The sequence below is a fragment of the Polyodon spathula genome, chromosome 16, assembly GCF_017654505.1.
Source record: "Polyodon spathula isolate WHYD16114869_AA chromosome 16, ASM1765450v1, whole genome shotgun sequence".
Taxonomy (NCBI): domain Eukaryota; kingdom Metazoa; phylum Chordata; class Actinopteri; order Acipenseriformes; family Polyodontidae; genus Polyodon; species Polyodon spathula.
In genome coordinates this window covers 9,592,919-9,615,770 of record NC_054549.1, presented here as the reverse complement: position 1 = coordinate 9,615,770, position 22,852 = coordinate 9,592,919, and the positions used below count along the sequence as shown (strand labels likewise).

At 53.8% G+C, this 22,852-nt stretch overlaps 2 protein-coding genes across 2 annotated transcripts; both read left to right on the top strand.

Annotated features, from left to right (window-relative positions):
• Positions 1-788: 788 nt before the first annotated feature.
• Positions 789-10,133, top strand: dvl1a (dishevelled segment polarity protein 1a). The gene is made up of 13 exons (XM_041274547.1): positions 789-1,309; positions 3,824-3,893; positions 4,018-4,139; positions 4,735-4,841; positions 5,618-5,768; positions 6,703-6,796; positions 6,930-6,999; positions 7,382-7,521; positions 7,626-7,702; positions 8,539-8,606; positions 8,748-8,825; positions 8,991-9,125; positions 10,071-10,133. The coding sequence occupies exons 1-13, from the start codon at positions 1,140-1,142 to the stop codon at positions 10,121-10,123; spliced, it is 1,335 nt and encodes a 444-aa protein (XP_041130481.1). The 5' UTR covers positions 789-1,139; the 3' UTR covers positions 10,124-10,133.
• A 3,332-nt stretch (positions 10,134-13,465) lies between these two features.
• On the top strand, positions 13,466-16,265 carry LOC121328932 (segment polarity protein dishevelled homolog DVL-3-like). Its single transcript, XM_041274077.1, has 2 exons — positions 13,466-13,487; positions 15,501-16,265. Exons 1-2 carry the CDS (start codon positions 13,466-13,468, stop codon positions 15,995-15,997), a joined length of 519 nt encoding a protein of 172 aa, XP_041130011.1. The 3' UTR covers positions 15,998-16,265.
• The last annotated feature ends 6,587 nt before the right edge of the window (positions 16,266-22,852 follow it).

Here is a 22,852-nt window from a genome sequence, read left to right as displayed (position 1 = left end):
GTTCTCTCCTAGCGCTAGATCGCTCTGTCCCGATAAGGAAGATATAAGATTTACGAGTTAGTTACTGAGTAGATGCGATCGGCTTGAGATGAGATGAGAAGAGAGAGGGAGAGAGAGAGAGAGGAGAGAGAGGAGAGAGGGAGAGAGAGAGAGCGAGAGAGAGAGAGAAGAGAGAGACAGAGAGAGAGAGGGAGAGAGAGGGAGAGAGGGGAGAGAGAGAGAGAGGGAGAGAGAGAGATACTTCTCTCTATCTCTACTCTCTGTCGTCTCGTCCTCTCCGCTGAGAGAGAGAGAGAGGGAGAGAGAGAGAGAGAGAGAGAGAGAGTCAGGGAGAGAGAGAGAGAGAGAGAGGGAGAGAGAGAGAGAGAGGGAGAGAGAGAGAGGAGAGAGAGAGAGAGAGAGAAGAGAGAGAGAGAGAGAGGAGGGGAGAGAGAGAGAGAGAGAGTGGGAGAGAGAGAGAGAGAGAGAGAGAAAGAGAGAGCCTTACTCTCCCTCTCTCGTCGACCAGCCCTCCCCTAGTCAGCCGCGCTTGCTCCCTACCCCTACCTCTCCTCTCTCTTACTCTGCTCGGAGAGATAGAGAGATAGAGAGAGAGAGAGAGGCGAGAGGCGAGAGAGAGAGGAGAGAGAAGAGAGGGGAGAGAGAGAGAGAGAGAGGGAGAGAGAGAGAGAGGGAGGGAGACAGAGAGAGAGAGAGAGAGGGGGAGAGAGAGAGAGAGGGGGAGAGAGAGAGAGAGAGAGAGGGAGAGAGAGAGAGATAGGGAGAGAGGGAGGGGGGAGAGAGGGAGGGAGACAGAGACAGAGAGAGAGTGTCAGTTCTTGCGCTCGCCGCTCGGGGGCAGCACTGCCGTGCAGAATCGCAGGGAGCGCATCTATCAGAGCCGCAGCAGCCGGGTTTGCGCGACCTGCCCCTTCCTGTTGCTCTGCAAAGACGCTGGATCGGGAGAGCCGAGCGCAGGCAGGAGAGACCCGGGCTGCTCCGCCAGTGCGGTGATACAGCGCGGCCAGGAGCCGGGGGAAGAGTGCCTTCGAGCAGAAAACAGACATCCCTGTGTGTGCGTAAAGAGCGCTGCTCCATATTGTTCCCCAGCAGCGCCTCCTCCAATCCTGTCCCTTGTTATCGTTTATTTTGCTTTACTCATGGCGGAAACTAAAATAATCTACCATATCGAAGAAGAGGAGACTCCATATTTAGTGAAGCTGACCGTTTCTCCCGAAAAAGTCACTCTGGCAGATTTTAAAAATGTGCTCGGTAACCGGCCTGTCAGTGCCTACAAATTCTTCTTCAAATCTATGGACCAGGATTTCGGGTGAGTGCGGCTGCAGCGCGGCGCGGTATCATGAGCGCGTTATTATCCTGTTACTAATGCTATAGAGCGCACAGACCGCGGCAGCGCTGCTCCGAGCGCTGTGTTTAACACGCCGTCGCTTTCGAGGTTAGTGGTTAATGCAGTGCCAGGAGCTCGCCAGCCTGATCCCTGCTTCTCTTGGGACCGGGGAGAGAGGTGTTTACTGGGGTGAGCCCGCAGCGGGGTACATTGTAACAGCGCGTCTAACCGATTAGACAAACCTGCCGCCCGGGTTAGGGTTTAGCAAAGCTCCTTTAATGAAGGCTGTGTGTCTCTGCAGGGTCTGGGTGTGACCCTGTCTCTGTGTGTCTCTCCAGGGTCTTGGTGTGACCCTGTCTCTGTGTGTCTCTGCAGGGCGTGGGTGTGACCCTGTCTCTGTGTGTCTCTGCAGGGCGTGGGTGTGGTCTCCCCCTCCTTCTTGCCTCTATCGGCGCTCTTGCTTGGCTCACCGCCGCGCGCCCCCCTCTCCTCATCTCTCGCGTTGTCTCGTCCTACGTGTGCCTATCGCTGGAGGGAGCCCGCTCGCGTCCGCGTTAGGGAGAGGAGTGTCACCCTCAGGGGCAGCCACACTGCCGTGCAAACGCAGGGAGCGCATCTAAAATCTATCATAGCCCAGCCCGGGTTGCGCGACCTGCCCATTCCTGTTTTGTCTTCTGCAAAAAAAAAAGACCCCGGCTGCGGGGGCGCAACCATGCGGCCTGACCTGTGGGGGATCGGGAGATCCCGGAGCGCCAGCAGGGAGTAGAAGGGGCAGGAGAGACCCCCACGGGCTGCTCGCCATTGCGGTGGATAAACAGCGCGGGGGGGGGCGGGCCAAAAACACATATCCAGTGCCCTTCGAGAATCCGAAAACAGACCTCCCTGTGTGTGGCGTTGCTCCATATTGTTACCCCCACGTCGGTCCCATCGCGAGGGTGTGACCGTGTCTCTGTGTGTCTCTGCAGGGTCTGGGTGTGACCCTGTCTCTGTGTGTCTCTGCAGGGTCTGGGTGTGACCCTGTCTCTGTGTGTCTCTGCAGGGTCTGGGTGTGACCCTGTCTCTGTGTGTCTCTGCAGGGTCTGGGTGTGACCCTGTCTCTGTGTGTCTCTGCAGGGTCTGGGTGTGACCGTGTCTCTGTGTGTCTCTGCAGGGTCTGGGTGTGACCCTGTCTCTGTGTGTCTCTGCAGGGTCTGGGTGTGACCCTGTCCTGTGTGTCTCTGCAGGATCTGGGTGTGACCCTGTCTCTGTGTGTCTCTGCAGGGTCGTGGGTGTGACCCTGTCTCTGTGTGTCTCTGCAGGGTCCGGGTGTGACCCTGTCTCTGTGTGTCTCTGCAGGGTCTGGGTGTGACCCTGTCTCTGTGTGTCTCTCCAGGGTCCGGGTGTGACCCTGTCTCTGTGTGTCTCTCCAGGGTCTGGGTGTGACCCTGTCTCTGTGTGTCTCTGCAGGGTCTGGGTGTGACCCTGTCTCTGTGTGTCTCTGCAGGGTCCGGGTGTGACCCTGGTGTGTCTCTGCAGGGTCCGGGTGTGACCCTGTCTCTGTGTGTCTCTCCAGGGTCTGGGTGTGACCCTGTCTCTGTGTGTCTCTGCAGGGTCCGGGTGTGACCCTGTCTCTGTGTGTCTCTGCAGGGTCTGGGTGTGACCCTGTCTCTGTGTGTCTCTGCAGGGTCTGGGTGTGACCCTGTCTCTGTGTGTCTCTGCAGGGTCTGGGTGTGACCCTGTCTCTGTGTGTCTCTGCAGGGTCTGGGTGTGACCCTGTCTCTGTGTGTCTCTGCAGGGTCTGGGTGTGACCCTGTCTCTGTGTGTCTCTGCAGGGTCTGGGTGTGACCCTGTCTCTGTGTGTCTCTGCAGGGTCTGGGTGTGACCCTGTCTCTGTGTGTCTCTGCAGGGTCTGACCCTGTCTCTGGTGTCTCTGCAGGGTCTGGGTGTGACCCTGTCTCTGTGTGTCTCTCCAGGGTCTTGGTGTGACCCTGTCTCTGTGTGTCTCTCCAGGGTCTTGGTGTGACCCTGTCTCTGTGTGTCTCTGCAGGGTCTGGGTGTGACCCTGTCTCTGTGTGTCTCTGCAGGGTCTGGGTGTGACCCTGTCTCTGTGTGTCTCTGCAGGGTCTGGGTGTGACCCTGTCTCTGCAGGGTGTGGGTGTGACCCTGTCTCTGTGTGTCTCTGCAGGGTGTGGGTGTGACCCTGTCTCTGTGTGTCTCTGCAGGGTCTGGGTGTGACCCTGTCTCTGTGTGTCTCTGCAGGGTCTGGGTGTGACCCTGTCTCTGTGTGTCTCTGCAGGGTCTGGGTGTGACCCTGTCTCCTGTCTCTGTGTGTCTCTGCAGGGTCAGGGTGTGGGTGTGCCCCTGTCTCTGTGTGTCTCTGCAGGGTCTGGGTGTGACCCTGTCTCTGTGTGTCTCTGCAGGGTCTGGGTGTGACCGTGTCTCTGCAGGGTGTGGGTGTGACCCTGTCTCTGTGTCTCTGCAGGGTGTGGGTGTGACCCTGTCTCTGTGTCTCTGCAGGGTAGTGAAGGAAGAGGTCTCTGATGACAATGCGAAGCTGCCCTGCTTCAACGGGAGAGTCGTGTCCTGGGTGAGTACCAACCAAACCGGACAGCCAACGAGGCCTTTTAATAAATGATGGGTGGGTGGGGTTACACTGTTTTGTTGCCCCCCCTCCTCTCCTGCCTGTGTTAACCCCTCTTGTCTCTCTCCAGCTGGTCCTGGCTGAGGGCTCTCATTCTGATGGGGGGTCTCAGTGCACAGAGAGTCAGCCGGAGCTGCCCCCTCCCCTCGAGAGGACTGGCGGCATTGGGGACTCCAGACCCCCCTCCTTCCAGTGAGTGAGAGAGAGAGAGAGACACAGCGGAGCTGTCTCTCCTTTCTGCTGTGCCCAGACCCCTCTCCTTGTCTCTGAGAGAGAGAGAGAGATTGATGCACACCATGAGGAACCCCCCTCTCCGCCCCCGCCCCCCCCCCCCCCCCTCGCCGTCTTTCCCCCCCCTAGATGACGGCCACACCTTTCCAGTGAGAGACGGAGACACGCAGACCCGGAGAACAGACACATCACATAGACACACGACCAGCACAAGTGAGAGACAGAGAGAGATCTGTGCGAACACTCTCCTTTCACACACAGTGTGTCATTCGCTCCTGCGAGTCACACACACACACAGTGAGAGACAGAGACACGCAGTGAGACACACACACACACACACAGTAAGAGACAGAGACACACACAGTGAGAGAGATACAGAGGCACAGAGAGAGAACTTTGAACACACTGTGATCTTTCACACTTACCTGCCTGCCTGTGTGTGTAATTCCTGGGGTTTTGCTGCCCCGTGTGGAAGCAGGTGGTAACGACCCTGTGCTGGAGTCTTGCTGTGGGACTGGAGGAACATCTCAGTGTCTCTCCTGTTTCTCCACTGCAGTGCGAACGCGCCGGGCAGTCGGGCCGGGCCGGACACGGAGACGGGAACAGAGTCCATCCTGAGCCATCGGAGAGAGAGGGCAAGGAGGAGAGCCAGAGAGGCAGAGTGTGAGTACCAGAGAGAGAGAAGAGGAGAGCAAGAGAGAGAGGAGGAGAGAGAGAGAGAGAGAGAGAGAGAGGAGAGCGAGAGAGAGGGAGCGAGCGAGGAGGAGAGCCAGAGGCAGAGTGTGAGTACCAGAGAGAGAGAGGGAGGAGGAGAGGAGGAGAGTAAGAGAGAGGAAGAGAGGGAGGAGGAGAGCGAGAGAGAGGAGGAGAGCCAGGGAGGCAGTGTGTGAGTACCAGAGAGAGAGAGAGGAGGAGAGTAAGAGAGAGGAAGAGAGGGAGGAGGAGAGCGAGAGAGAGAGCCGCTCCTAGAGCTCCTCCTCCCTGTCCAGTCCTCGGAAGAGAGAGGAGGAGCACAGGAGCGAGGTGTCTCCCTCTCCGCCTCCTCCTATCGCATTGCCAGAGGAGAGCAGTCCTCCCCTCGCGCCTCCAGAGAGAGTCCTCTCTCCTCAGGAGAGGAGAGAAACCACTCATGGAGGAGGAGAGCGAGAGAGAGGAGGAGAGCCAGGGAGGCAGTGTGTGAGTACCAGAGAGAGGGAGGAGGAAGAGAGAGAGAGAGAGAGAGGAGGAGGAGAGCCAGGGAGGCAGTGTGAATTCTACAGAGAGAGAGGAGGAGAGCGAGAGAGAGAGGAGGAGAGCGAAGGTCGTTTGTTTTTGGGGTGCGCTGTGTTATATGGGGTGATCAGACTGATCCCAGTGTGTGTGTGAGATGGAGGGATGGGGGCGGGGAGGGAGGGCTCTGGTCTCTTTACTCTCATTAATCAGGATCTGCTCCCCCACAGTCCCCCGTTTGGACGGGCTCTTGAAGCCCCCTGTCTCGCTGTCCCGGGACCCTGTGAAGGGGGTGGATGACGCCTCCCTGCTGAGCAGCGAACTCGACTCCAGCTCCTTCATCGACTCGCAGGAGGAAGAGGAGGAGGACGAGGCCAGCAGGTAACCAGGGGCAACGGGACAACCCCAGATAAGTACCCCCCAGCCAGCTACTAACCTCAACTACCTGCTAACCAGCATATAGCTGCCCAGTCAAGAGAGCTCCGATCCAGTGTCTTGGGTAATCGACGGTCAGTTCTCTCGAGCTAGTCACAGAACATAGAGAGAGAGAGTGAGTGGACGGGAGAGGATGAGAGATGTCTCCTATCTCTCTCTCTCTCTCTCTCTCCTCTCTCTCTCTCTCCCTCCTCCATCCAGAGTCGTCGAGGTGCTCATGGTCGAGTCGAGTCGGTCCAGAGCTCCGAGTCTTAGAATCTCTCTCTCTCTCTCTCTCTCTCTCTCTCTCTCCAGGCTCAGCAGCTCCACAGGGCTCATCTCCTCTCTCTCTCTCTCTCTCTCTCCAGGCTCAGCAGCTCCACAGGGCTCAGCTCCTCTCTCTCTCTGAAAGGTCCGAGTCGTCTAGGTGTCTCCGAGTCTCTCTCTCTCTCTCTCTCTCTCTCTCTCTCTCTCTCTCTCCAGTCGTCGAGTGTCCCGAGTCATGAGAGCGAGAGAGAGAGGTCCGAGTCGTCGAGGGTGTCCCTCTCTAGGAGAGAGAGCTCAGAGGTCCTAGTCGGCATGGCACAGGGCTCAGTCTCTCTCAGGATGGCGTCGAGGGGTCCCTCACCTCACCTCTCTCTCTCTCTCTCTCTCTCTCTCTCTCTCTCCAGGCTCAGCAGCTCCACAGGGCTCAGCTCCTCTCTCTCTCTCTCTCTCTCCAGGCTCAGCAGCTCCACAGGGCTCAGCTCCTCTCTCTCTCTCTCCAGGCTCAGCAGCTCCACAGGGCTCAGCTCCTCTCTCTCTCTCTCCAGGCTCAGCAGCTCCACAGGGCTCAGCTCTCTCTCTCTCTCTCCAGGCTCAGCAGCTCCACAGGGCTCTCTCTCTCTCTCTCTCTCTCCAGGCTCAGCAGCTCCACAGGGCTCAGCTCCTCGTCCCGGTTGATGAAGAGACACAAGCGCCGGCGTCGGAGACCCAAGGAACCAAAGATTGAGAGGGTGAGCAGGGAGGCAGGCTCTGATTGGTTGATCTGCCTGTTTCCAGGGGGGAGGCAGGCTCTGATTGGTTGATCTGCCTGTTTCCAGGGGGGAGGCAGGCTCTGATTGGTTGATCTGCCTGTTCTCTCCACAGTCCTCTTCGTTCAGCAGCATCACCGACTCAACCATGTCTGTGAACATCATCCCCGTCACCCTGAACATGGGTAAGAGAGCGGAGTGTGCGTGTGGTAGTGCTGTGTGTGTGTGTGTGTGTGCATGTCGGTAGTGTGTGTGTGTGTGTGCGTGTGGTAGTGTGTGTGGGACCACACGCACCCACCATACGACAAGACCCGGTGTCCAATCACACGCACACGCATCACGACATCCATCACTACACACACTCACACCAATCACTAGGAGACAAGCAGTCACGGTCTGTCGAGACACATCACAACACACTCACACCATCCAACAGGAGAGACCCTCACACCAGGACAACAGACAGACAAGTGAGTAGTGTGTGTGTGTGCGTGTGGTAGTGCTGTGTGTGTGTGTGCGTCTCTGCTCTCGGTCTCTCTCTCTCTCCTCTCTCTCTCTCTCACTCAGAGAAGTATAATTTCCTGGGGATCAGCATCGTGGGGCAGAGCAACGAGCGGGGCGACGGGGGCATCTACATCGGCTCCATCATGAAGGGGGGGGCCGTGGCAGCCGACGGGAGGATCGAACCCGGGGACATGCTGCTGCAGGTGAGGGGGACCTTGGAGTGAGTGAGTGTGGGGGGGGGTTCTCCTCTCTCTCTCTCTCTCTCTCTCTCTCTCTCTACTCTCTGACCCCTCCTTGTGTGTTTCAGGTAAACGATGTGAACTTTGAGAACATGAGCAATGACGACGCGGTGAGGATCCTGAGAGAGATCGTCTGCCAGCCCGGGTGAGGGGGTGAGGGGGGTGAGGATCCTGAGAGAGCCAGCCCGGGTGAGGGGGGGAGGGGGGTGGGTGAGGATCATCTGAGGGGGGTGAGGATCCTGAGAGAGATCATCTGCCAGCCCGGGTGAGGGGGTGAGGGGGGTGAGGATCCTGTAGGACTGCCCGACTCTCTCTAAGTCGATCTAGGACCCTGTCACTCCACTCGCCAGGACCTCCCCCCCACTCCTAGGACTCCACTCCTCTAGTCCAAGACGGTCGGATCAGTGGGGGTGAGGGGGGTGAGGATCCTGAGAGAGATCGTCTGCCAGCCCGGGTGAGGGGGTGAGGGGGGTGAGGATCCTGAGAGAGATCATCTGCCAGCCCGGGTGAGGGGGGGAACCCTCTCCTACGGACTCTCCAACTAGGCCGGGCCCCCCTCCGTCCGAACCCACTCCCCCGGACAAGTGAGGTCCTAGACTCTCTCTACTCTCTCTATCAGACGGTCGGGCCCACTCCCCTAGTCACCCAGGACTCTCTCAGCAGACTCGTGCCCACACTCCCCACTCACCCCACTCTCTAGACTCTCCTCTAGCAGACGTCGGGCCCACTCTCCCCCCACTCCCCCCCTCCTAGGTGACTCTCTCTAGCAGAGACGGTCGGGCCCGACTCCCCCTTCCTCAGCCCGGGTGAGGGGGGTGAGGATCCTGAGAGAGATCGTCTGCCAGCCCAGGTGAGGGGGTGAGGGGGGTGAGGATCCTACGAGAGATCATCTGCCAGCCCGGGTGAGGGGGTGAGCGGGGGGGTGGCGTTTTGTGTCATTTGCTCACAGCTCTCTCTCTCTCTCTCTCGCTCTCTCTCTAGTCCGATCAGTCTGACTGTGGCCAAGTGTTGGGACCCGTCCCCCCGGAGCTACTTCACCGTCCCCTGCGGTGAGACACTGAGACACACACGGACACACTGAGACACACACTGAGACACACACTGAGACACCGTGTGTACCTCACTAGAGTGCGTGTAATATCTACTCTCTCTCTCTCTGTCTCTCTCTCTCCCTCCCTCCCTCTGCACAGCGGAACCGGTTCGGCCCATTGACCCAGCTGACTGGATCTCCGACACCACGGCTCTGACTGGACCCTTCCCTCACTACGGTACCAGAATCCAATCAGAAACCTCTCTCTCAGTGTCTTCAGTGTGAATTCAGCGCCGAGCGTTTCCACTGGAAGTCTCTCAGTTGACCTGCATGTCGTTGGATTGTTAGTTCTGGTGTTACTGGTTTCTCTGGTTTCGCTGGGTAACCTCTCACTCTCCCGCAGAGTTCGATGACCTGCCCCTCAGCGTCAACAAGAGCGACATGGCAACCATCGTCAAGGTGATGCAGCTCCCAGACTCCGGCCTGGAGATACGAGACAGGATGTGGCTGAAAATCAGCATCAGAAACGCGGTGATCGGTGAGGGAGAGGAGAGGTAGAGCAGAGAGAACCCTCTCTGCACTCGTCAGGAGGGGCAGGGGGCAGGGGGCATGGGTATTGCGTTTGGTGTTTGGGGTAGGGAGTAGGGGGTATGTTGTAGGGGTAGAGGGTATTGAGTTTGGGGTTCGTGGTAGGGAGTTTGGGGTTTGGGGTCGGGAGTAGGGGGTATGGAGTTTGGGGTTCGTGGTAGGGAGTATGGGGGTCGTGGTAGGGAGTTTGGGGTTTGGGGTCGGGAGTAGGGGGTAGGGGGTAGGGAGTTTGGGGTTCGGGGTAGGGAGTTTGGGGTTCGTGGTAGGGAGTTTGGGGTATGGGGTCAGGAGTAGGGGGTATGGAGTTTGGGGTTCGTGGTAGGGAGTTTGGGGTTTGGGGTCGGGAGTAGGGGGTATGGAGTTTGGGGTTCGTGGTAGGGAGTTTGGGGTTTGGGGTCGGGAGTAGGGGGTAGTCGTGGTAGGGAGTTTGGGGTTTGGGGTCAGGAGTAGGGGGTATGTTGTTAGGGGTTCGTGGTAGGGAGTTTGGGGTTCGTGGTAGGGAGTTTGGGGTTTGGGGTCAGGAGTAGGGGGTATGGAGTTTGGGGTTCGTGGTAGGGAGTAGGGGGGTCGTGGTAGGGAGTTTGGGGTTTGGGGTCGGGAGTAGGGGGTAGGGGGTAGGGAGTTCAGTGTTTGTGGTTGGGAGCAGGGGTATGTTGTAGGGGTATTGAGTTTGGGGTTTGGGGTAGGGGGTTCATGGTATGGAGTTTGGGGTTCATGGTATGGAGTTTGGGGTTCGTGGTAGGGAGTTTGGGGTTTGGGGTCGGGAGTAGGGGGTATGGAGTTTGGGGTTCGTGGTAGGGAGTAGGGGGGTCGTGGTAGGGAGTTTGGGGTTTGGGGTCGGGGTCTGGGGTAGGCAGTGGGCAGGGTTTGATAATGCCCTCTCCACCCCGCCCAGGTGCTGACGTGGTGGACTGGCTCTTCTCGCGGGTGGACGGGTTCAGGGAGTAGGCGGGTATGGAAGTACGCAAGCAGCCTGCTGAAACACGGCTACCTGAGACACACTGTCAACAAGATCACCTTCTCAGGGTTTAACAGAGATCATCTGCATCAGTATTACTAACCCGATGGACTGCCCTCAGGGTTCACTGCCCTGGCCATCAATACATTATTAACAAGATCACTGCCCTCACTGCCATCAATGCATTATTAACAAGATCACTGCCCTCACTGCCATCAATACATTATTAACAAGATCACTGCCCTCACTGCCATCAATACATTATTAACAAGATCACTGCCCTCACTGCCATCAATACATTATTAACAAGATCACTGCCCTCACTGCCATCAATACATTATTAACAAGATCACTGCCCTCACTGCCATCCATCATTATACATTATTAACAAGATCACTGCCCTCACTGCCATCAATACATTATTAACAAGATCACTGCCCTCACTGCCATCAATACATTATTAACAAGATCACTGCCCTCACTGCCATCAATACCAAGATCAGGATCAATACATTATTAACAAGATCACTGCCCTCACTGCCATCAATACATTATTAACAAGATCACTGCCCTCACTGCCATCCATACATTATTAACAAGATCACTGCCCTCACTGCCATCAATACATTATTAACAAGATCACTGCCCTCACTGCCATCAATACATTCAATACATTATTAACAAGATCACTGCCCTCACTGCCATCAATACATTATTAACAAGATCACTGCCCTCATTATTAACAAGATCACTGCCCTCAGCATCAATACATTATTAACAAGATCACTGCCCTCACTGCCATCAATACATTATTAACAAGATCACTGCCCTCACTGCCATCAATACATTATTAACAAGATCACTGCCCTCACTGCCATCAATACATTATTAACAAGATCACTGCCCTCACTGCCATCAATACATTATTAACAAGATCACTGCCCTCACTGCCATCAATACATTATTAACAAGATCACTGCCCTCACTGCCATCAATACATTATTAACAAGATCACTGCCCTCACTGCCATCAATACATTATTAACAAGATCACTGACCTCACTGCCATCAATACATTATTAACAAGATCACTGCCCTCACTGCCATCAATACATTATTAACAAGATCACTGCCCTCACTGCCATCAATACATTATTAACAAGATCACTGCCCTCACTGCCATCAATACATTATTAACAAGATCACTGCCCTCACTGCCATCAATACATTATTAACAAGATCACTGCCCTCACTGCCATCAATACATTATTAACAAGATCACTGCCCTCACTGCCATCAATACATTATTAACAAGATCACTGCCCTCACTGCCATCAATACATTATTAACAAGATCACTGCCCTCACTGCCATCAATACATTATTAACAAGATCACTGCCCTCACTGCCATCAATACATTATTAACAAGATCACTGCCCTCACTGCCATCAATACATTATTAACAAGATCACTGCCCTCACTGCCATCAATACATTATTAACAAGATCACTGCCCTCACTGCCATCAATACATTATTAACAAGATCACTGCCCTCACTGCCATCAATACATTATTAACAAGATCACTGCCCTCACTGCCATCAATACATTATTAACAAGATCACTGCCCTCACTGCCATCAATACATTATTAACAAGATCACTGCCCTCACTGCCATCAATACATTATTAACAAGATCACTGCCCTCACTGCCATCAATACATTATTAACAAGATCACTGCCCTCACTGCCATCAATACATTATTAACAAGATCACTGCCCTCACTGCCATCAATACATTATTAACAAGATCACTGCCCTCACTGCGCATCAATACATTATTAACAAGATCACTGCCCTCACTGCCATCAATACATTATTAACAAGATCACTGCCCTCACTGCCATCAATACATTATTAACAAGATCACTGCCCTCACTGCCATCAATACATTATTAACAAGATCACTGCCCTCACATCAATACATTATTAACAAGATCACTGCCCTCACTGCCATCAATACATTATTAACAAGATCACTGCCCTCAGCATCAATACATTATTAACAAGATCACTGCCATCAATACATTATTAACAAGATCACTGCCCTCACTGCCATCAATACATTATTAACAAGATCACTGCCCTCACTGCCATCAATACATTATTAACAAGATCACTGCCCTCACTGCCATCAATACATTATTAACAAGATCACTGCCCTCACTGCCATCAATACATTATTAACAAGATCACTGCCCTCACTGCCATCAATACATTATTAACAAGATCACTGCCATCAATACATTATTAACAAGATCACTGCCCTCACTGCCATCAATACATTATTAACAAGATCACTGCCCTCACTGCCATCAATACATTATTAACAAGATCACTGCCATCAATACATTATTAACAAGATCACTGCCATCAATACATTATTAACAAGATCACTGCCCAAGATCACTGCCCTCATCAATACATTATTAACAAGATCACTCAATACATTATTAACAAGATCACTGCCCTCACTGCCATCAATACATTATTAACAAGATCACTGCCCTCACTGCCATCAATACATTATTAACAAGATCACTGCCCTCACTGCCATCAATACATTATTATCACAAGATCATCACTGCCCTCATTGCCATCAATACATTATTAACAAGATCACTGCCCTCACTGGCATCAATACATTATTAACAAGATCACTGACCTCATGCCATCAATTCAAGATCACTGCCCTCTACTGCATCAATATGATATTAACAAGATCACTGCCCTCACTGCCAACAATACATTATTAACAAGATCACGTGTGATGATAGCACATGTTCAGATGTCGCATGATGATGTTCCACGTGTTCTAGATGCAATGTGATGGTGTTCACGTGTTTTAGATGTCGTTTGATGATAGTCCACGTGTTCTAGGTGTATTGTTTGCCAGGTTCTCACCCCCCTCTCCCTTCTCCCTCCCCGCAGACCTGGCCTCTCTCAATCTGAACGAGGGCTCCAGTGGGGGGGCTTCTGAGCAGGACACTGCTGCCCCCCCTGCCCCTCCCTCCCTCCTCCTCCAACTCCACTATCGGTCACACAAGATCGGGTAGGACATAAAGGACGGTCAAGAGTGATGGACGCCCCTGTCGAAAGGTGTCGCCCGGCGAGGCCCGTGAGTTCGTGAGTCCATCCACTCTCCGAGCCCTGCACCCCCCCCACGCCACACAGACTGCTCTCCTCTGACGTGGGCTATCGGTGGGCGGGTCCGGACAAAACGGAACGAGGACTCGAGGTTGGGGACGGCCCACCCTGCTCCGCGGGATGAGGGATGGGGTCCGAACTCGACGATGGTATGACCGCCTCCCCCTCCCCTGAGAGGTCCGCACTCAGGTCACCTAGTGGTGTGCGTGTGTGTGCGTGTGTGTCTGTGTGTGTGTGTGTGTGTGGTGTGTGTGTGTGTTTGTTGTTTGCTGTTTCTTGTTGTCTGTTGCTGCTTGTGTGTGTGCTGGGCTGCTCCAGGTGTGTCTGAGCTGTGTGGTGTGTGTGTGTGTGTGTTTTGTAACTCTGAGCTGAGTGGAACAGGGGCGGGCTGCTCCAGGTAACTCTGAGCTGAGTGGAACAGGGGCGGGCTGCTCCAGGTAACTCTGAGCTGAGTGGACCACACCCCTTTAATAGTCCCTACCCTGACCCTGCCTTCTCACACGGGACCCCCCCATACAGAGAGAGGGTGCTGGCAGAGGCTGTGCTGCTCTGCCTTCTCACACGGGACCCCCCCATACAGAGAGAGGGTGCTGGCAGAGGCTGTGCTGCCCTGCCTTCTCACACGGGACCCCCCCATACAGAGAGAGGGTGCTGGCAGAGGCTGTGCTGCCCTGCCTTCTCACACGGGACCCCCCCATACAGAGAGAGGGTGCTGGCAGAGGCTGTGCTGCCCTGCCTTCTCACACGGGACCCCCCCATACAGAGAGAGGGTGCTGGCAGAGGCTGTGCTTCTTGTAACAGTGTTGTTCCCTTGTTGTTTTCTGCTGCGCAAGCGTTAGACTGAAGGAGGAGTGAAGCAGAGGACTCTGGGGGATTGGTAAGCCTGCCCGCGCTCCCTCACCGCATGAACTGTGTGTGGCATTGCCAGGGTCTGACACTGCACCCGAGTGCTGCTGGCACATGCTGAGTGAGGCACTATAGAGCAGGGAGGGTGGAGTGTGATGGAATAGCACTATAGAGCAGGGGGGTGTGGAGTGTGATGGAATAGCACTATAGAGCAGGGGGGTGTGGAGTGTGATGGAATAGCACTATAGAGCAGGGGGGTGTGGAGTGTGATGGAATAGCACTATAGAGCAGGGGGGTGTGGAGTGTGATGGAATAGCGCTATAGAGCAGGGGGGTGTGGAGTGTGATGGAATAGCACTATAGAGCAGGGGGGTGTGGAGTGTGATGGAATAGCGCTATAGAGCAGGGGGGTGTGGAGTGTGATGGAATAGCACTATAGAGCAGGGGGGTGTGGAGTGTGATGGAATAGCACTATAAGAGCAGGGGGGTGTGGAGTGTGATGGAATAGCACTATAGAGCAGGGGGGTGTGGAGTGTGATGGAATAGCACTATAAGAGCAGGGGGGTGTGGAGTGTGATGGAATAGCACTATAGAGCAGGGGGGTGTGGAGTGTGATGGAATAGCACTATAGAGCAGGGGGTGTGGAGTGTGATGGAATAGCACTATAGAGCAGGGGGGTGAGGAGCGTGATGGAATAGCACTATAGAGCAGGGGGGTGTGGAGTGTGATGGAATAGCACTATAGAGCAGGGGGGTGTGGAGTGTGATGGAATAGCGCTATAGAGCAGTATCTGTTCGTATTGAATTCCCGGTCCGGTCCGGTCCTGGTGCAGTACTGAGCCCAGCTCTGGTCACACGGAGCTGCAGCAGGGCAGTATCTGTTCATATTGAATTCCCGGTCCGGTCCTGGTCTTGCTCGGGTGTGGTGGCAGTGTTCTGGGTCTGTCTTAATATTTATTCAGTTTCATTTCATTTGATTTTATTGGTTGCTCTCCCGGGTTTGTGTTTTGTTGCTGATTCTTGATGTTATTTTGTATTATTTTGATTTGCTGTTTTGAGATTGTTGGTTTGCACTGTTATCACCCATTCCAGGATTGATATTAAACTGAACTTCCCCTCCCTCTGTGTCTCTCTCCTCTCCTCTCCTCTCTCTCTTCTCCTCTGTCTGTCTCTCTCCTCTCTCTCTCTCTGTGTCTCTCTCCTCTCTCTCTCTCTGTCTCTCCTCTCTCCTCTCTCTCTCTCTTCTCTCCTCTCTCTCTCTCTCTCTCTTTCTTTCTCCTTCTCTCTCTCTCTGTGTCTCTCTCCTCTCCTCTCTCAGGCAGTAGAAGCAGTGGCTCCAATCAAAGCGGAGGGAAAGGGAGGCGGATCAAAGAGACGGAGCGCAAGCTGACAGGCAGCGGCGGCAGTGAATCAGAGCCGGGGTCTCGCAGCGGGAGGCGGAGCCAGCATAGCCACCGGAGCCACGCCCCTTCCCAGCACAGTGCAGGGAGCCACGCCTCTTCCCAGCACAGCCACGCCTCCTACACACACAGCAGCCATGGGACCTACTCCCACCGCAGCCATGCCCCCTCCCACCACAGCCACGCCCCCTCCCACCACAGCGAGCGCAGCCACACCTCCTCCCACGGTCCCCCAGGCCTGCCCCCCCCCTACAGCCTGGCCAAGCTCTCTCCGAAGCTAGTGCTGAGCAGCGGGCCCCCGGGGGGCCCCCCCGTGCGAGAGCTGGGCTCCGTCCCCCCCGAGCTCACTGCCAGCCGCCAGTCCCTCCAGAGAGCCATGGGCAACCCCTGCGAGTTCTTCGTGGACATCATGTGAGACCACGGGGCTGGGGGCGAAAGAGAAGAGGAGCAGACAGGATTAGAGCAGGGCGCGCAGGGAGCTATGTGGATCTGACTCGGGCAGTGCAGGAGAGCTTCTCGCAAAGCAGACAGGATTAGAGCAGGGCGTGCAGGGAGCTGTGTGGATCTGACCCGGGCAGTGCAGACTCACTTAATATTCATCTGCTGTTCTCACAATGGGGGGACTGCCCAGTCTAGAAGGAGGGTTGTTTTTTTTTAAGCTTAGAAATGTGTAACCTGCTCAACCACTGTCTCTCCCTCTCTCACATTCTCCTTCACCCCCCCCCCCCCCACCCCCCCTTTCAAAACCCCCATCAGACCCCAGGTTTGAAATCCAGCTGCAGTGACAATGTGTGGCCACCAGGTGTCGCTGTGCACTAAAGGGAGATTACATTGAAGCACACAGCCTCTCCCAGCCCAGACTGCCTGGCCGGACCGCTGGACAGGAGGGTCAGTGACACACAGACTGGGTCTGGACAAGAACACATTTCAGGACTTTTCGTTGCACTGCACAGACCTGCGGGGTCAGCGAGTCATGACAAGGGCCTGTGAAGTGGCATGAAGTTCCTGTCTTGAAGACAGTGTGTGTGTGTGATGACGTAGAGGACATTGACACACTGTGAGGCATCACAATGACACACCAGCAAACTGCATTATCAACACTGGACACACAGCGATGTCAGTCACAGAACTCTGTGTGTGTGTGTGTGCGCGCACGATGGCTACTGTAACAATCCATTGCATTGTGACAATCACAGCTTTCAGCTCGTTAGTTCTGTGTGTGTGTCTGTCTGTCTATCTGTCTATCTGTGTGCAGACTGTGTTGGATCAGGGCGTGGAGGGTCTGTGTGTATCTACTACTATCTGCCTGTTGTTTCTCCGGACTCACTGGACAGGGACAGGGTGAATGGACAGGCGGGACAGTCTCTCCTCCCTCACTCTCGAGGGACAGTGTGAATGGACAGGCGGGACGTCTCTCCTCCCTCACTCTGGAGGGACAGTGTGACTGGACAGGCGGGACGTCTCTCCTCCCTCACTCTCGAGGGACAGTGTGAATGGACAGGTGGGACGTCTCTCCTCCCTCACTCTGGAGGGACAGTGTGAATGGACAGGCGGGACGTCTCTCCTCCCTCACTCTGGAGGGACAGTGTGAATGGACAGGCGGGTCAGTCTCTCCTCAGACTGCCTGGCTCGAGGGACAGTGTGACTGGACAGGCGGGTCAGTCTCTCCTCCCTCACTCTGGAGGGACAGTGTGCCTGGACAGGCGGGACGTCTCTCCTGGACTCAGGAGGGACAGTGTGAATGGACAGGTGGGACGTCTCTCCTCCCTCACTCTCGAGGGACAGTGTGAATGGACAGGCGGGCGAGTCTCTCCTCCCTCACTCTGGAGGGACAGTGTGAATGGACAGGCGGGACGTCTCTCCTCCCTCACTCTCGAGGGACAGTGTGAATGGACAGGCGGGACGTCTCTCCTCCCTCACTCTGGAGGGACAGTGTGACTGGACAGGCGGGACAGTCTCTCCTCCCTCACTCTCAAGGGACAGTGTGAATGGACAGGTGGGACGTCTCTCCTCCCTCACTCTCGAGGGACAGTGTGAATGGACAGGCGGGACGTCTCTCCTCCCTCACTCTGGAGGGACAGTGTGAATGGACAGGCGGGACGTCTCTCCTCCCTCACTCTCGAGGGACAGTGTGACTGGACAGGCGGGACGTCTCTCCTCCCTCACTCTGGAGGGACAGTGTGACTGGACAGGCGGGTGTCTCTCCTCCCTCACTCTGGAGGGACAGTGTGAATGGACAGGCGGGACATTTCTCCTCCCTCACTCTCGAGGGACAGTGTGAATGGACAGGCGGGACGTCTCTCCTCCCTCACTCTGGAGGGACAGTGTGAACTGGACAGGCGGGATGTCTCTCCTCCCTCACTCTGGAGGGACAGTGTGTTTCTGGAGCTGCTCTGTCTGCGTTTTCTGTTACAATGGACAAGAGATAATGAGTTGTATTTATGTATAATATAAATATATATTATATATATATGAGGGGGAATAAATATGTGTGTGAAAAGAATTTGTCAGACACTTCTTGTAAATGATCTGAAATGGAAAGTGTTATTATTATAATTTTATTATAATTTTTATTGTAGCATTGATTGTGATTGCTGTGGGAATCTGCAGCGTCTCTTGCTGTTGAAATGTGTTCAGAGTCTCACAAGAACCGGTGTGGTGTCTGTCCAGCAGGGGGCAACAAACTAGCAAACTATACTGGAGCCCCGCCCCCCTGTCGCGCTCCGTTCTCCTCTCCCGGGGGTGGTGTGAGGTGCAGTAGGGGTGTGTGAGGTTCAGTAGGGCTGGTGTGAGGTGCAGGAGGGGTGGTGTGAGGTGCAGTAGGGGTGTGTGAGGTGCAGTAGGGGTGTGTGAGGCGCGGTAGGGGTGTGTGAGGTGCGGTAGGGGTGTGTGAGGTGCGGTAGGGGTGTGTGAGGCGCGGTAGGGGTGTGTGAGGCGCGGTAGGGGTGTGTGAGGTGCGGTAGGGGTGTGTGAGGTGCGGTAGGGGTGCGTGAGGTGCGGTAGGGGTGGTGTGAGGTGCAGTAGGGGTGTGTGAGGTGCGGTAGGGGTGTGTGAGGTGCGGTAGGGGTGTGTGAGGTGCGGTAGGGGTGTGTGAGGCGCGGTAGGGGTGTGTGAGGCGCGGTAGGGGTGTGTGAGGTGCGGTAGGGGTGTGTGAGGTGCGGTAGGGGTGTGTGAGGTGCGGTAGGGGTGTGTGAGGTGCGGTAGGGGTGTGTGAGGCGCGGTAGGGGTGTGTGAGGTGCGGTAGGGGTGTGTGAGGTGCGGTAGGGGTGTGTGAGGTGCGGTAGGGGTGTGTGAGGTGCGGTAGGGGTGGTGTGAGGTGCGGTAGGGGTGTGTGAGGTGCGGTAGGGGTGTGTGAGGTGCGGTAGGGGTGTGTGAGGCGCGGTAGGGGTGTGTGAGGTGCGGTAGGGGTGTGTGAGGTGCGGTAGGGGTGTGTGAGGTGCGGTAGGGGTGTGTGAGGTGCGGTAGGGGTGGTGTGAGGTGCGGTAGGGGTGTGTGAGGTGCGGTAGGGGTGTGTGAGGTGCGGTAGGGGTGTGTGAGGTGCGGTAGGGGTGTGTGAGGTGCGGTAGGGGTGTGTGAGGTGCGGTAGGGGTGTGTGAGGTGCGGTAGGGGTGTGTGAGGTGCGGTAGGGGTGTGTGAGGTGCGGTAGGGGTGTGTGAGGTGCGGTAGGGGTGTGTGAGGTGCGGTAGGGGTGTGTGAGGTGCGGTAGGGGTGTGTGAGGTGCGGTAGGGGTGGTGTGAGGTGCGGTAGGGGTGTGTGAGGTGCGGTAGGGGTGCGTGAGGTGCAGTAGGGGTGTTGTGAGGTGTGGTTTGGTTCAGGTTCTCACACAGAGATTGTGAGCGGTGTTCCTGCTGCAAGCTCTCGCAGGGGAGGGGAGAGGGAGGGAGAGATGATGAAGTGAGATTTGCTTCTTGTAAAGCCGAGCTCAGTTCTGTGTGATCGGAAACTCTCTGTAGTGATCACAGGAAGCTCTATAGGAACAGGCTGATTCACTAGATTGCAATCAGCAGGCAGGGAGCCTTCAACCACTCAGCTTTATAACAGCACAGCAGAGTGATACAGCATAGGAAAGCACAGAGAGGTCTTGTAAAGCATAGGGAAGCATTGTAAAGCACAGAGAGGTCTGGTAAAGCATAGAGAAGCATTGTAAAGCACAGAGAGGTCTGGTAAAGCATAGGGAAGCATTGTAAAGCACAGAGAGGTCTGGTAAAGCATAGGGAAGCATTGTAAAGCACAGAGAGGTCTGGTAAAGCATAGGGAAGCATTGTAAAGCACAGAGAGGTCTGGTAAAGCATAGAGAAGCATTGTAAAGCACAGGGAAGCATTGTAAAGCACAGAGAGGTCTGGTAAAGCATAGGGAAGCATTGTAAAGCACAGAGAGGTCTGGTAAAGCATAGGGAAGCATTGTAAAGCACAGAGAGGTCTGGTAAAGCATAGGGAAGCATTGTAAAGCACAGAGAGGTACTGGTAAAGCATAGGGAAGCATTGTAAAGCACAGAGAGGTCTGGTAAAGCATAGGGAAGCATTGTAAAGCACAGAGAGGTCTGGTAAAGCATAGGGAAGCATTGTAAAGCACAGAGAGGTCTGGTAAAGCATAGGGAAGCATTGTAAAGCACAGAGAGGTCTGGTAAAGCATACGGAAGCATTGTAAAGCACAGACAGGTTTGGGAACGGACTGCAGGAGTCTGTGTCTGTCTGTCTATAACAGGAGGCAGGAGGAGCATGCTCTCCTTTTGAAAAGTGAGCTGGTTTAGCGCGGAGCAGTGCGGTCCGGTCCGGTACAGGGGACATGTTGTTTCCTGGCCCGTGGTTTTGGAAAGTAGGTCATCCCCTTGGCTGGTGTGTGTCGTGAGGCTGGCTGCAGCACGGAGGCGGGTTCCAGGAAGCGTTTCCTCCGAGCCGGCGAGCGGGGAGCGCTTCGGAACACATGCAGACTCTCCCGCAGAGACAAACACAGCGGCGCGGAGCCGCGATTTATTAGCGACGTGTTTGTGCAGGAGCTGCTTTATAGCCCTGGCTGTTTGGGTTTCTGTGTGTGGTTTTATTGTATTCCTCTTTTAAAAGCTTTACGAAGTTACTCGTGTGTATTACAGCCTGCCACAAGCGCGCTTCTCCACCTGAAAACAAAGACAATGAAGACGCGTTGTGTGTTAATAGTGCTGGTGAGTATTATTATTATTATTATTATTATTATTATTATTATTATTATTATTATTATTATAGGGCTTCCCTATGTATGAAAATACGTCTCGTTGTTGGCAAAGGCTTTGTTGTATCTTCTGGACACGAGCTGCGCTCTCATTTCAGTGTAGTTTAGTGTTTTTTTGGAAAGGGCACGAGCTGCGCTCTCATTTCAGTGTAGTTTAGTGTTTTTTTGGAAAGGGCACGAGCTGCGCTCTCATTTCAGTGTAGTTTAGTGTTTTTTTAAAGGGCACGAGCTGCGCTCTCATTTCAGTGTAGTTTAGTGTTTTTTTAAAGGGCACGAGCTGCGCTCTCATTTCAGTGTAGTTTAGTGTTTTTTTAAAGGGCACGAGCTGCGCTCTCATTTCAGTGTAGTTTAGTGTTTTTTTGGAAAGGGCACGAGCTGCGCTCTCATTTCAGTGTAGTTTAGTGTTTTTTTGGAAAGGGCACGAGCTGCGCTCTCATTTCAGTGTAGTTTAGTGTTTTTTTAAAGGGCACGAGCTGCGCTCTCATTTCAGTGTAGTTTAGTGTTTTTTTGGAAAGGGCACGAGCTGCGCTCTCATTTCAGTGTAGTTTAGTGTTTTTTTGGAAAGGGCACGAGCTGCGCTCTCATTTCAGTGTAGTTTAGTGTTTTTTTGGAAAGGGCACGAGCTGCGCTCTCATTTCAGTGTAGTTTAGTGTTTTTTGGAAAGGGCACGAGCTGCGCTCTCATTTCAGTGTAGTTTAGTGTTTTTTTAAAGGGCACGAGCTGCGCTCTCATTTCAGTGTAGTTTAGTGTTTTTTTAAAGGGCACGAGCTGCGCTCTCATTTCAGTGTAGTTTAGTGTTTTTTTTGGAAAGGGCACGAGCTGCGCTCTCATTTCAGTGTAGTTTAGTGTTTTTTTGGAAAGGGCACGAGCTGCGCTCTCATTTCAGTGTAGTTTAGTGTTTTTTTGGAAAGGGCACGAGCTGCGCTCTCATTTCAGTGTAGTTTAGTGTTTTTTTGGAAAGGGCACGAGCTGCGCTCTCATTTCAGTGTAGTTTAGTGTTTTTTTTGGAAAGGGCACGAGCTGCGCTCTCATTTCAGTGTAGTTTAGTGTTTTTTGGAAAGGGCACGAGCTGCGCTCTCATTTCAGTGTAGTTTAGTGTTTTTTTGGAAAGGGCACGAGCTGCGCTCTCATTTCAGTGTAGTTTAGTGTTTTTTTTGGAAAGGGCACGAGCTGCGCTCTCATTTCAGTGTAGTTTAGTGTTTTTTTGGAAAGGGCACGAGCTGCGCTCTCATTTCAGTGTAGTTTAGTGTTTTTTTGGAAAGGGCACGAGCTGCGCTCTCATTTCAGTGTAGTTTAGTGTTTTTTGGAAAGGGCACGAGCTGCGCTCTCATTTCAGTGTAGTTTAGTGTTTTTTTGGAAAGGGCACGAGCTGCGCTCTCATTTCAGTGTAGTTTAGTGTTTTTTTAAAGGGCACGAGCTGCGCTCTCATTTCAGTGTAGTTTAGTGTTTTTTTAAAGGGCACGAGCTGCGCTCTCATTTCAGTGTAGTTTAGTGTTTTTTTAAAGGGCACGAGCTGCGCTCTCATTTCAGTGTAGTTTAGTGTTTTTTTGGAAAGGGCACGAGCTGCGCTCTCATTTCAGTGTAGTTTAGTGTTTTTTTGGAAAGGGCACGAGCTGCGCTCTCATTTCAGTGTAGTTTAGTGTTTTTTTAAAGGGCACGAGCTGCGCTCTCATTTCAGTGTAGTTTAGTGTTTTTTTGGAAAGGGCACGAGCTGCGCTCTCATTTCAGTGTAGTTTAGTGTTTTTTTGGAAAGGGCACGAGCTGCGCTCTCATTTCAGTGTAGTTTAGTGTTTTTTTGGAAAGGGCACGAGCTGCGCTCTCATTTCAGTGTAGTTTAGTGTTGTTTTTGGAAAGGGCACGAGCTGCGCTCTCATTTCAGTGTAGTTTAGTGTTTTTTGGAAAGGGCACGAGCTGCGCTCTCATTTCAGTGTAGTTTAGTGTTTTTTTTGGAAAGGGCACGAGCTGCGCTCTCATTTCAGTGTAGTTTAGTGTTTTTTTGGAAAGGGCACGAGCTGCGCTCTCATTTCAGTGTAGTTTAGTGTTTTTTTTGGAAAGGGCACGAGC

Excerpts from the sequence above, each read along its gene's own strand:
- dvl1a (XM_041274547.1), top strand. The coding sequence starts at position 1,140 with ATGGCGGAAACTAAAATAATCTACCATATCGAAGAAGAGGAGACTCCA. Across the intron at positions 4,140-4,734 it reads TCCAGACCCCCCTCCTTCCA|TGCGAACGCGCCGGGCAGTC; the intron begins GTGAGTGAGAGA and ends TCTCCACTGCAG. Across the intron at positions 6,797-6,929 it reads AGGAACCAAAGATTGAGAGG|TCCTCTTCGTTCAGCAGCAT; the intron begins GTGAGCAGGGAG and ends TTCTCTCCACAG.
- LOC121328932 (XM_041274077.1), top strand. The coding sequence starts at position 13,466 with ATGGGGTCCGAACTCGACGATG. Across the intron at positions 13,488-15,500 it reads GGGGTCCGAACTCGACGATG|GCAGTAGAAGCAGTGGCTCC; the intron begins GTATGACCGCCT and ends CTCCTCTCTCAG.